This window comes from Crocuta crocuta, unplaced genomic scaffold (assembly GCF_008692635.1).
Source record: "Crocuta crocuta isolate KB4526 unplaced genomic scaffold, BGI_CrCroc_1.0 scaffold650, whole genome shotgun sequence".
NCBI classification, from domain to species: Eukaryota; Metazoa; Chordata; class Mammalia; order Carnivora; family Hyaenidae; genus Crocuta; species Crocuta crocuta.
This window is the reverse complement of record NW_027532882.1, coordinates 1,189,276-1,202,248: the sequence shown is the minus strand read 5'-3', so window position 1 is coordinate 1,202,248 and position 12,973 is coordinate 1,189,276. Positions and strand designations below refer to the sequence as shown.

The 12,973-nt window shown below is 41.7% G+C and overlaps 1 protein-coding gene across 1 annotated transcript in view; it reads left to right on the top strand.

Annotated features, from left to right (window-relative positions):
* The window catches only part of MUC16 (mucin 16, cell surface associated), a 70,605-nt gene extending 60,101 nt beyond the window's left edge, over window positions 1–10,504 (top strand). Inside the window, exons 53-59 of the mRNA XM_077745738.1 lie at window positions 48–196; window positions 1,281–1,444; window positions 1,766–1,833; window positions 5,750–5,916; window positions 7,772–7,813; window positions 8,016–8,095; window positions 10,348–10,504. Coding sequence (XP_077601864.1) covers window positions 48–196; window positions 1,281–1,444; window positions 1,766–1,833; window positions 5,750–5,916; window positions 7,772–7,813; window positions 8,016–8,095; window positions 10,348–10,443 — 766 coding nt within the window. The 3' untranslated portion in view covers window positions 10,444–10,504. The remainder of the gene's footprint in view (window positions 1–47; window positions 197–1,280; window positions 1,445–1,765; window positions 1,834–5,749; window positions 5,917–7,771; window positions 7,814–8,015; window positions 8,096–10,347) is intronic.
* The last annotated feature ends 2,469 nt before the right edge of the window (window positions 10,505–12,973 follow it).

Sequence of the window (12,973 nt, the reverse complement as noted above, 5' to 3'; positions counted from 1 at the left end):
ACTGCTGGTGTTGAGTGCTGGCTGAGTTCCATCGTCTCTGTCCCTAGGTTGGACTCCATGTTGGTCACCATCGAGGCTCTGTTCTCTTCCAATGTGGACCCCAGTGTGGTGAAGCAAGTCTTTCTAGACAAGACGCTGAATGACTCATCCCACTGGCTAGGTGCCACCTATCAGCTGGCGGATTTGCACGTGACAGGTGTGAGATTGGGGTTGTTTCATGGCTTGAAGAGATGGGGCTATGAGAAAGGATGGGGTCTCTCAGTAGCAGTGGGATGGATGGAGGCTCTAGAGGGAAAAGGAGGTCTTTCTGAGGGCCCATGATGATGAACCATGGCAATGGGTCATCCCAACAGGAGGCAGGAAGAAAACATGCATCAACTGCACTCAAGGGAATGGTTATTTTTACATGTAAATATTTCCAACCCAAAGTTTGGAGTATCCTGAGTTGCCTTCTTAGGCTCTCCGTTTATGAGTCATGCATTGATTGATTGACTCATTCATTCATTCATTTATTCATTTATTCATTCATTCATTCAACAAATATGTCATGAAAGTAAATAGATGCTGATGATGCCCTGTGGTAACTGCTGTGATCAGGTGATTTAAAGAGCCTGTGGGATCTCCAAAGAGGGACACATGGCCCATCTTGGAAAGTTTTCTGGAGGAAGGGGTGAAAAAACTGAGATGTGATGGCAAACATGGCCTAGCCAATGGGAAGAGCTGGGAGTTGAGCTACATGTGTTTATAACCTAGAAGATAAAATATTTAGGGAGGCTATAAGGAGTTTGGTGTAGTGAAGCAAATACTTGGCATGAGAGAAGTGAAAGGTAAGGCTCTAGAGGCAGGCGGGGACTTTCTTGGACACCGGAATGGTTTGCAGAGGAACACCACACAAAGTTCTGCTCTAGAAAGCTCATCTTCTGGGTTCTCTGTAGAGAGTGGATTGGGAAGGGGGAGAAGACCAGAGGAACTAAGGTCAGCAAAGGTGTGACAGATGTCCCCTGAGGTGATCAGCACCTACACTTGCCATTTGTGCCCCAGAAAGCCCAGTGTCATCTTCCCCACATACTGGTGAGCTCTCATAATGCTTGAGGGAGAGCTGGATGGATAGATATCAATGGATTCAAAGTGGCCAAGCAGATAGAGATCGATCTTACCTATCCCACCTTTGAAAGTCTAGCTTGGATCACATTGCCCGAATAAGTAGACCAGCTGGAATGACTTCTTCTTTGCTAAAATCTTCACCTGATGGGGACTTTTATACCTTCTTTTTGTTATAGAAGTGGAATCATCAGCTCATCTACCAACAGACAAACCAACAAGCAGTCCCAGCTCACAGCACTTCCAACTAAACTTCACTGTCACCAACCTACTCTATTCCCAGGACTTATCCCAGCCCGGCACCACCAAACACCAGCAGAACAAGAGAAGTATTGAGAATGCGGTGAGACTGGATTGTGTTCCCATGTAGACAGACCTATGGACACTGGGTAGCCAGAGGGTGACTTTTCATAACAATTCCTGCAGACAGGTTCTTTTGCCCATTTACAAATTAAGAAACAGGCACAGAGAGGTTCAGTAGTTAGTCTAGGGTCATATAGCAAATTCACACCCTGGAATGGGATGTCCTTTGGTGTACGTATCTGGGCTAGTATTTGTTGAGATAAGAAAAAATAGATGGGGAAGTATTCTCTCAGTGGCTAAAAATTCTCAGATGCCGCTGGGCCTGGAGTTCTGATCAAGGGAACATCACCCTGTTTTTCAGCTCAACCAGCTCTTCCGAAACAGCAGCATAAAGAGTTATTTCTCTGACTGCCAAGTTTTAGCATTCAGGTGAGTTCCAACTCAGGACCTGATCACTCTGGAGACTCCTGCGGTCCTTTAAGTAAGAGTGTCCCCACGTTATGGTCTCAGTTTCTAGCTCGTATGGAAGATAACCCTAGGAGTATAAAACGGTTACCTAAAAACCAGCTTGTTCCTAAACAAGTGAACTCAACTGACTTAGAAACTCNTCCCAAAAAAAAAAAAAAAAAAAAAAAAAAAGAGAGAGAGAGAGAGCCAGTATAGACCTTAGTAGATATGGACGTGCCTGGTGCATGGAATATGGAGTGTATCATCTATGCCTTAAGGAATCAGCTGTTGGGAGTCAGGATCCATAGAAGATGGGGGTGGCTAGAACCAGAGACTTGGAATCCAGCGGTCTAACTGTGTTACTCAGTAGTATAGCCACTAATCACATGAGGCAATCGAAATTTTTTATTCATCTATTGAGATATGATTCACCTATAAAATGCACCCTTTTGAAGTGTACAATTTAGTGGTGTATTTATAGAGGGGTACAACCACCCCACTAATGGTGGAACTTTTTTTTTTTTAAATCCTGTCCCCATTAGCAGCTGCTGCCTATTTGTCCCTCAGCCCCACCCCCTAGCAAACAATAATCTACTTTCTGTCTCTCTCGATTTGCCTGTTCTGAACATTCCATTTAATTGGATTAATATATTATGTGGTCTTTTGTGGCTGACTTCTTTCATTGAGCATCATGTTTTCAAGGTTCATCCATGTTGTAGCATTTTAGATACTCCATTCCTTCTTTTGTGATGGAAGAATGTTCTATTCTATGGCTACACCACTCTTCATTTATCCATCCATTCACTGATGGACATTGGGTCGTCTCCCCTTTTGCCTACTGGGAATAATGACCCTGGACCTTGTCTATTATGAGTAATGAAAAACTTGTGTAAGTTTTTGCATCAGTTTGAGTTTTCAGTTCTCTTGGGCATATACATAGGTCGGTATTGTAGGCTCACGTGGTCATTGCATGTTAACTTCTGGGGAACTTCTGAACTTTTTGCCACAGAGGCTCTACCATTTACCATTCCCACAAGCAACATATGAAGGTTCCATATTATCCTCACCAACAATTCTTCTTCTTCTTTTTTTTTTTTTACCGTAATCATTCTAGTAGATGTGAAGTGGTATCTCACTGTGGTTTTGATTTGCAGTTTCCTAATGATTAGTGATGTTGAGCATTTTTTCATGTATTTATGGGTCATTTCTGTACCTTCTTTGCATAAATGTCTATTCAGGTCCTTTATCCAGTTTTACATTGATTCTTTTAAATTGTTGAGTTATAATTGTTCTTTGTATGTTCTGGATATTACACCCTTATCAGATATATGATTTGCAAATATATTCTTCCATTTAGTAGGTTGCCTTTTCACCTTCTAAGTACTATCCTTTGAAACACAGTCATTTTTAGTTTTGGTGACTCTCAATTTATCAATTTTTTCTTTGGTTGTTTGTGGTTTGCATCTGATATCTAAGAAGCCATTGCCTAAGCCAAACTCACAAAGATTTACACCTAGGTTTTCTTCTAAGGGTTGTATAATCATCTCTTACATTTAGCCATTTGGTTCGTTTTGAATTAATTTTTATATATGTTGTGAACTACAAGTTCAATTTCATTCTTTTGTATGTGGATGTCTAGTTGTCTCAGTACCATTTGTTAAATAGACTATTCTTTCCCCATTATCTTGGCAACCTTGCTGAAAATCAATTGTCCAGGATTGCATTAGTTTGTGGATTCTAAATTCTATTCCACTGATATATATGTTTATCCATATACTAGTGGCCAATGTTTTTATTACTGTAGCTTGGTATAAGTTGGGATAACTCCGTTGGGAAATGGAGTTCTCCAACTCTGTACTTTTTCCATATTTTTTTTTAAATTTTTTTTTAATGTTTTACTTATTTCTAAGAGAGAGAGAGAGACATCGTGAGCAGGGGAGGGTCAGAGAGAGAGGGAATCACAAACTCTGAAACAGGCTCCAGGCTCTGAGCTGGCAGTCAGCACAGAGCCCGATGCGGGGCTCGAACCCACGAACCGCAAGATCATGACCTAAGCGAAAGTCAGACGCTTAACCGACTAAGCCACCCAGGTGCCCCTGTACTTTTTCCATATTGGATTACCTATTTGAGGTCCCTTGCAACTCCATATGGATTATAAGATCAGTTTGTTAATTTCTGCAAGAGAGTCAGCTGGGACTGTGATAGGGACTGCATTTAATCTGTAGATCAGTTTGGAGAGTATTGACATTTTAACAATAATAAATCCCCAGTCTATGAACATGGGATGCGTTTCCATGTATTTTAAAATTTCTTTCAACATGCTCTGTAGTTTTCAACCTGCAAATCTCACAACGCTTTTGTTAAATTTATTCCTACATGTTTTGAATTTTGTTCTTTGATGCTATTATAAATGGAATTGTTTTATTAATTTCATTTTAAGAATGTTAATTGCTAGTTTATATAAATACAATTGATTTTTGTATATTGGTCTTACATCCTACATTCATGCTGAACTAATAGCTTTTACCTGTGTGTGTCTGTGTCTGTGTGTGTATTAGGATTTTCTATTTAATAACATGTCATCTGCAAATAGAGATAATTCTACATCTTTCCTTCCGATCTGAATGCTTATTGTTTCTTTTTCTTGCCTAATTATTTTATTAGAATTACATCTATTAAAATGTAACTGGGACATGAAATGAAGGAAGACAGGACTGTCTTGTCCCTGGTCTTGGGGGAAGAGTTTTAGTCTTTCACCACTGAGTATGATTTTATCCATGGGCTTTTCACAGATGCTATTTTTCAGGTTGAGCAACTTTTTAGTCCAGTTTGTTGAGCTTTTCTTTTTTAAAAATCATAAAAGATGTTGTATTTTGTTATATTCTGTTTTGGGATGTGTCTGAGATTGTGTAGTATCTGTCCTTTATTAATATGCCCTATTCCACTGACAATTTTTTAAGATATTAAGCTAGCCTTTTAGCTAGAGGTGAGAGATTAAGGCATACTCAAATATTTCCTAGGTATTCACACAGCCCCACACATTTGTGACTTTCTAGATCCCCATAAACACATTGGAGCTTTTCAAAACCCCGCAGGGACATCTCAATCCTGACTTTTTATGCAAAAGTTTTTGGCTCACCTCTTACCTGCCCCAACTGTTATTACTTCCTCAGGCAGCTGCCAAGTGAAACAATTATTACTGATTGTTTTGGGCAAGTGCCCTGGGGAGAGGCTTTCCTCACTGAAAAAGTTCTGAGTCAAATAAAGTCAAGTCCCGAAATTGGGGCTTTTTAAAAGGAATCTCCAGACAGGTCGAATATTGAAGCTTCAAAGGGAATGGGTCTTTTTTGGGAATTCCAAACAGATTGTGGCTACCAGGCTGCTGTTTTTCACAGCTACTATGGTTCTCATACTGCTGGTTTTCAAAGTTTCTGGGGATGTTGTGAGAGCGTCCTGGGAATAATGCAGGTTCCAAAGCCATAAAGCTTGCTCCTTTTACCAAGATTCAGCCATCTTTTTTTCTCAATGAAATGATCTTCAGATTATTGCAAACCTTTGGTTAATTTCTAGACTTCCAAAAAAAGTTGATTTTGACCATTCTTGCCAGTGTTCTCAGTGATTTTATGGATTTTTGGAAGTCCTTAGTCTAAACGTTTCAAATGTGTTCTCCCCATGGCTATTTATTTATAAATTAATTAAATTAAATGAGATACTCAGTTCCTCACCCATAGCAGCATATTTTAAGTGTTCAACAACAACATGGGAATAATAATGACTCTGTTTTGGTATTGTATACACAAATGTTTGTATCATTGCAGAAAGTCCTTTTGGACACAACTTTCTTCTAGACCCAGGGTAGAGTTCAAGATACCCTGGTTCATCCCTTTTGCCCTTCCAGATCAGTTCCCGACAGCAACCACACTGGGGTGGACTCCCTGTGTAACTTTTCACCACTGGCTCGGAGACTGGACAAGGTTGCCATCTACGAGGAGTTCTTGAGGCTGACCCGAAATGGTACCCAGCTGCAGAATTATACCCTGGACAGAAACAGTGTCCTTGTGGATGGTGAGCTTCCTGGTCATTGGGGCGGGAGCAGAGGGTTCCACATGGGGCCTTTCCTGGGAATCTGGAGATGTGGGGTTAAATCAGCATTAAACATTTTTTAGGCTGTAAGGGGGTGGCATAGTCTCCCAGACTTTACCCACCATTGAAGGAGAGAAAAGGACACCTGGTGGGATATTGGAGATACTCACCCTCTCAGATATAGCTCTGTGACTTCAGCCTAGTCTCTTCCCTTCTCTGGATTTTATTTCTCGTCTCTGTACTGAAAGTCACTTGGCCAGAAGGTCAGTAAGGGCCTCTGGCTCCGAGCTGTGTATGAGCCAGTCTTGATGGGCATAGGGGATGGACGTCTTTTCTTCCTGACAGGCTGTATAAAAACAGTCAGTGGACCTGACTTGGCCCACAGGCTGTCATTTGCCAAGTTCTGCTCTAGGTCAGCACCATGCTGTAGAACTTTCTGCAATGATGGAATGTTCTTTACGTGTGCTGTCTAGCACAGCAGATATATGTGACTATTGAGTATTTGAAGTCTGGCTAATGTGACTGGATTTTACAGTTACTGACTTTTAATGTTACCAAGGTACCAGATTTTTAATTTTATTTAATTAAAATAATTTTTTATTTTAGTTAATATACAGTGCAGTATTGGTTTCGGAAGTAGAATTCAGTGGTTCATCACTTACATCCAACACCCAGTGCTCATTACAGCAAGTGCCCTTCTTAATAGCCATCACCCATCTATCCCACCTCCCACCCACCTCCCTCCTGCAACCCTCCATTTGTTCTCTTTTGTTAAGAGTCTCTTGTGGTTTATAAGAAAAAAGAAAAAAAAGAGAAAAGTTAAAATTATGTTTAATTTAAGAAGCCACTTGTAGCTGCTCCATATTGGACAGCACATCTATAAGAATTGGCTGAGGAGAGGGTGTATAGTAGGGGGTCCTGAAACCCTCCCCCATGCCCGGCAGGTCCCTATGTGTCCCTACCCTCATGGGGTTTATGTTGCAGTTGGCAATAATAAGGCTATTATTATTATTATTATTGAAAATTATAAATTATTTGATATGAAATAATCCATACTTGGGAGTGGTAATCAGAGAAGCCTTCCTGGAGGAAATTACACTGCAGGTGAATCCTGGAAAGTAAGTATAAAGCAACTTGGTAAAGGAGAAGGGGGTGAATGTATTCCTAGGCAGAGAAGAGAGCATTTGGGAATTTACAAATTTGGAGAGATCCTTTGAGCTTGCCAACTATGATGACCCATTCTTCCCCAAACCATCATAGGATGGGCCAGCCCAATTTCAGTCCTACTTGGCCACTGTATGAGTTTGGTTTCATTAACTATACTTTTGTAGTGTGATAATAGCCTTGGATGATGTAGCATTTTCAGAGAAAAATGGGTGAACATCATAATTTCTACTTCAACATTTCAGTGAAAATATAAAGCAAGGGTGGTGAGTGCTGATAATTTATACATTGGATGAAATATTGTTTTAATTGGGTGAAATATACATTGTTAAACTTAGGGGATGTATGTTTATAATATTATTTTATTTTCCTGTTTATTTGAAAAGTTTTATTTAAAAAGCATAAAACAATGGGCACCTGGGTGGGTCAGTCAGTTAAACATCTGACTTCAGCTCAGGTCATGATCTCACAGTTCTTGGGTTCAAGCCCCGCGTCGGGCTCTGTGCTGACAGCTTGGAGCCTGGAACCTGTTCCGGATTGTGTCTCCCCCTCTCTCTGCCCCTTCCCAGCTCACACTCTGTCTCTCTGTCTCTCTCAAAAATAAATAAACATTAAAAAAAATTTTAAAGCATAAAACAAGCTCATGTGCTTTCTCCATTTCATTCACTTCCAGGGTATTCTCCCGACGGAAATGATGTCTTGACTGAGAGATCAGGTAAGCCTCAAAGAAGCCCCAATCCAGATTGGGGAGGGAATGTCTTGATGCTGTACCCAGTCAAAGAGACCCACGTACCCGGAGTCTTAGATGATGATGAAAGCTAGCCAAGGCGTGTCAGGGACTTTTAGGCACAATGCAGAGACAGCGGGAGCCCTGGGAAATGACAGGAGGTGTCTAACACCAGCACTTATCTCCCCAGACCTCCCCTTCTGGGCCATCATCCTCATTTGCTTGGCAGGACTCCTAGTGCTCATCACATGCCTGATCTGCTGCTTCCTGGTAAGTAAGGAAGGGATGCTTGTCTTTTTATTATTGGGTTGTAAGAGTTCTTTATATTTTATAATTACATGTCATTTGCTGGAAATATGTTTTGTGGATTTTTCTTCCCGTCTCTGTGTGGCGTCCTTTTTCCTTTTTTGTTTTAATTTTTTTTTTATTATTGAGAGAGTTAAAGAGACAGAGCACGAGTGGAGGAGGGGCAGAGAGAGAGAGGGAGACACAGAATCGGAAGCAGGCTCCAGGCTCTGAGCTGTCAGCACAGAGCCTGATGTGGGGCTCAAACTGGTGAACCACAAGACATGAACTTAGCCAAAGTCAGACACTTGACCAACTGAGCCACCCAGGTGCCCCAATTTTTTCTTTTAAAAGAACATTAATCATTAGGGACATGTAAGAGAAAGTTATAATGAGATATTGTGACACACAAGGCTGACTATAATAAGTGTTGGTGAAGGTGAGGAACAACTGGAACTTTCAAATAGTGCTGGTGAGAAATAGCTTGGACACACCATTAAAGGTCACATATACCTACCCAGCCATTCCACTCCTAGGAATTCATGCAAGAGAAATAATAAAATAAAATATCCCTTGGATAAATACCTAGGAGTGCAATTGTTGGGTAATAGGGTAGTTCTATTTTTTTTTTAATTTATTTATCTCTAGGAGAGAGAGAGACAGCGTGAGCAGGGGAGGGTCAGAGAGAGAGGGAGACACAGACTCTGAAATAGGCTCCAGGCTCTGAGCTGGCAGTCAGCACAGAGCCTGATGCGGGGCTCGAACCCACGAACCGCAAGATCATGACCTAAGCGCAAGTCGGACGCTTAACCGACTAAGCCACCCAGGCGCCCCGGGTAGTTCTATTTTTAATTTTTTTTTGAGGAAACTCCATGCTATTTTCCAGAGTGGCTGCACCAGTTTGCATTCCCACCAGCAGTGTAAGAGTGTCCCCCTTTCTCTGCATCCTCGCCAACATCTGTTATTTTCTGAGTTAATTTTAGCCATTCTGATAGGTGTGAGATCTCATTGTGGTTTTACTTTATATTTCCCTGATAATGAGTGATGCTGAGCATCGCATCATGGGTCTATTAGCCATATGGATGTCTTCTTTCAAAAAGTGTCTATTCATGTCTTTTGCCCATTTCTTCACTGGATTATTTGTTTTTCGGAGTGTTGAGTTTGATAAGTTCTTTATAGATTTTGGATATTAACCCTTTATCCAATATGTCATTTGCAAATATCTTCTTCCATTCCATCAGTTGCATTTTAGTTTTGTTGATTATTTCCTTCTCTGTGCAGAAAATAAATAAAATAATTAAATTAAATTAAATTAAATCTATACAAAGTCATGTACATAGATGTTCATAATAACTTTACTTTAGTAGCCAAAATCTGAAAACAACCCAGAAATCCATCAACAGGTGAATGGACAAACTGTGGTCTATCCCCATGATGGAATACTACTCAGCAATAAAAAGGAATACACTGTAAATACATGCACTGACATGTATAAATCTCAAAATAATAATGTGAAGAGAAAGAAGCCAGATACCAATGAGTACATGGTATATAAGCAAGTTGTTGAATGTAAGCTAATCCTGATAGTGGTGATGGTTCAAGTTATAATCAAAACTCATCAAATCATGGGGCACCTGGGTGGCTTAGTCGGTTAAGCGTCCGACTTTCGCTTAGGTCATGATCTCGCGGTTCGTGGGTTCGAGCCCCGCGTCGGGCTATGTGCTGACTGCCAGCTCAGAGCCTGGAGCCTGTTTCAGTCTGTGACTCCCTCTCTCTCTGACCCTCCCCTGTTCACGCTGTCTCTCTCTCCTAGAAATAAATAAAAAAAAAAAATTAAAAAAAAATAAAATAAAGTGGTGTCAGTTAGGCTATTAAAAAAAAAAAACTCATCAAATCATTTGCTCTACGTGTATGTGGTTCATTGTACATCAGTTATACCTCAATTAAGCTAGAGTTGTGTGTGTGTGGAGGGAGAGGGAGGGAGAGAGGGTGAGTGAGTGAGGTGGAGAGGAGGAGGGAGAGAGTATGAATGGGGTATCAGAGAAAATGGTAGAAAAACAAAGGGAAGAGAGAAGATGAGAAAGAGATAAGAGACAAGAGAAAGGAAAAGAAGGAGTGAGAGAAAATTATGTCGAGAGAGATATAGGAGGCAAGCCTCTGTGGCTTTGGCCCGTTCCGTCCCCAGAGCCCCGTGCAGCTGACCAGGTCATTCTCATGCCCTCTCCTTGCCCTCGCAGGTCACCGTCCGCTTGCGGGAGAAGGAGGGAGACTACGAGGTTCAGCAACACAGCCTGGGCTATTACCTGCCACACCTGGACCTGAAGTTGCAATGACAGCTTCGCCTGAGGCTCCAAGGGAGCTTGGCTGGAATAGAAATAAACCACATTGGCCGGACACAGCCTCTGAGCCCTTCTTGATTTGGCCCCTGGCTGGTTCCCAGGGGACCAGGATGAAAGGTTTCGCCTTTCACTAAGTCCTTGAAGGGCAACTGCAATTCTGTCTTTTGGTTTCATGCCATTTCGTCCCTCAGGGACACCAGAACTGGCAAAAGAGCCACTGACATTGTCATTGTGTAAAATCAACATCCCACCTCAGTGTGACGTTTCTCTTGCTAGAACCCGGGCAGCGCGGGGACTGGGGGCACGCCTCCCCCTGCTTCTGTGACAGCCATCACAGCCATCTCTGTTCCTCCATCTCGCCCCACCCCCAAAGCTCCCCTTATGCTGCCCCAGTCCCGGGGGCTCGGTGCACCAGGACTTCCAGACCAGTCTGCCTCTGTGACTCCTCTCCCCTCGTGGGTCCCCCAATATGGGAAATGGTCCAAGGAGGAAATGAGCAAGTCAGAAATGACGCCATAGTCAACATTGGCACTTGGAGCTGGGGTCACTAGGTATCCAGAAAGCCTCGGTCCCGGAGTCATATCAAGACTGGAGAGAGATACAGGGTCTGCTTTGGATTTAAAGATAAATAAAGCTCATTGAGGGGGAAAAAAATCTAAAGACAAAGCCAGACAGTCTTTCTTCATCTTTCTCTGCACTGAATCCAACTAGAGCAGGGGCTCCCCAGGAAGCAGCCTAGAGCGAGCCAGGCTCGAGGCAAGCTGTGCTGTCCTGCCTTGGGTTTGTGTGAAGTTGGCCCAGTCTCTACACACCTGGAAGACGACCACGGCTGAAGACACCCAAGGGCTGAGAAGTCACGGCAATACCACCCATTCATACTTAATTTGGTGTGAGCTTCACATCCTCGGTCCCAAGCAGTCATTCTCTGAGAATGTCTTCTCTGGGGATCATAATTATGATAACAAGAGTTATTGTTATTGACTACTTAATACCTACTGGGCAACATGAGTGGCGAGCTCCGCATGCATTATCTCTCTTATACTCACCATCCTTGAGAGCTGCACTCCCATTTTATAGCTAATGATGTAGAGGCTCGGAAACACTAAATAGCAAGGAAGGAAAAAATTACTAAGAACCTAAATTAAACACTTCACCACACTATCTGTCAAAGAAGAAGATAAAAGCTTCTGAATATGGATAGACTTTCTGAAATATGGATAGACTCAACCTTGACCTGCCACAGGCCTTCAGTGAAAGAACCAGTAAAGAATGTTCATCAGGAAGCAGAAATGTGAACACTGAAAAATGTAGCAAGAGTCATAAGGAAAGGGGGAAAATCAGTGTATCTAAATCAGTTTTAAAACAAGATGTTAGGGGTGCTGAGTGGCTAAGTTGGTTAGGCCTCCGACTCTTGATTTCGGCTCAGGTCATGATCTCATAGTTTGGGAGATCGAGCTCCATGTGGGGCTCTGTGCTGACAGCACAGAGACTGGGATTCTCTCTTTCCTCTCTCTCCACCTCTCCCCTGCTCTCTCTCTCTCTCTCAAAATAAAGAAATAAACCTTAAAAAATAACTAAACAAAACAAAATGTTAAAACACATTCTATAATTCCAGATGAGTACCACATGGAAGAATAGAAAAAATTCGATTTTTTACAATATTTGTTTAATGTTTACTTATTTTTGGGAGAGAGAGAGAGAGACAGAGCACAAGCAGGGGAGGGGCAGAGAGAGAGGAAGACACAGAATCCAAAACAGTCTCCAGGCTCTGAGCTGTCAACACAAAACCCTACACAGGTCTCAAACTCACAAGCAGCAAGATCATGGCCTGAGCTGAAGTCAGATGCTCAACCAAATGAGCCACCCAGGTGCCCCAAGATTCAACTTTAAAATTACTCACTTCTAGGGAAGATAGAAATATTACAATTATTCTGTTATTTTCTATCAATTCATCCTCAGAAATTGATGAATCCAGGAGACAAAATAATGATGAAAAGGATTTGAATATTGCCACAGTAGTTGGTCTGAGGGTTGTGGGTTATCGTTAAACTGAATATTGCCATGAGTTGGTCAGGCAAACAGACAATTAAATCCCAGCAAGCAGTGACTCACTGATAGATAATGATGCTGAAAACAGTCTCTCTTGACTGTTTTCATGGATCAGATTTTCAACATGCACAGATATTTAAAAAATAAGGAAAAGTCTGGTATTTCTTTCTGTTGAACTCTGAGTTAACGTGCTACGGAGAACAGAAAAATAGAGACCTACAACCATATCTTCTTTGAGATCATAGATAGAACAGCTTTGTGAGATATTATGTTAGAATCTGTGGGAACATTACACAAAATTAACCAGGCAGAATTTACTCTGACTGTGAGGCCGCACACTAAATAATCCCATGACTTTGATAATTCTCTGTGGATTTAAAAACACAAATAAATGACGTACAAAGTAGAGAAAAGCAAGCATACAACGTGGGAAGGAAAGATCCCCTTTCTCTCACCTGACACCCAATCTCGCAGC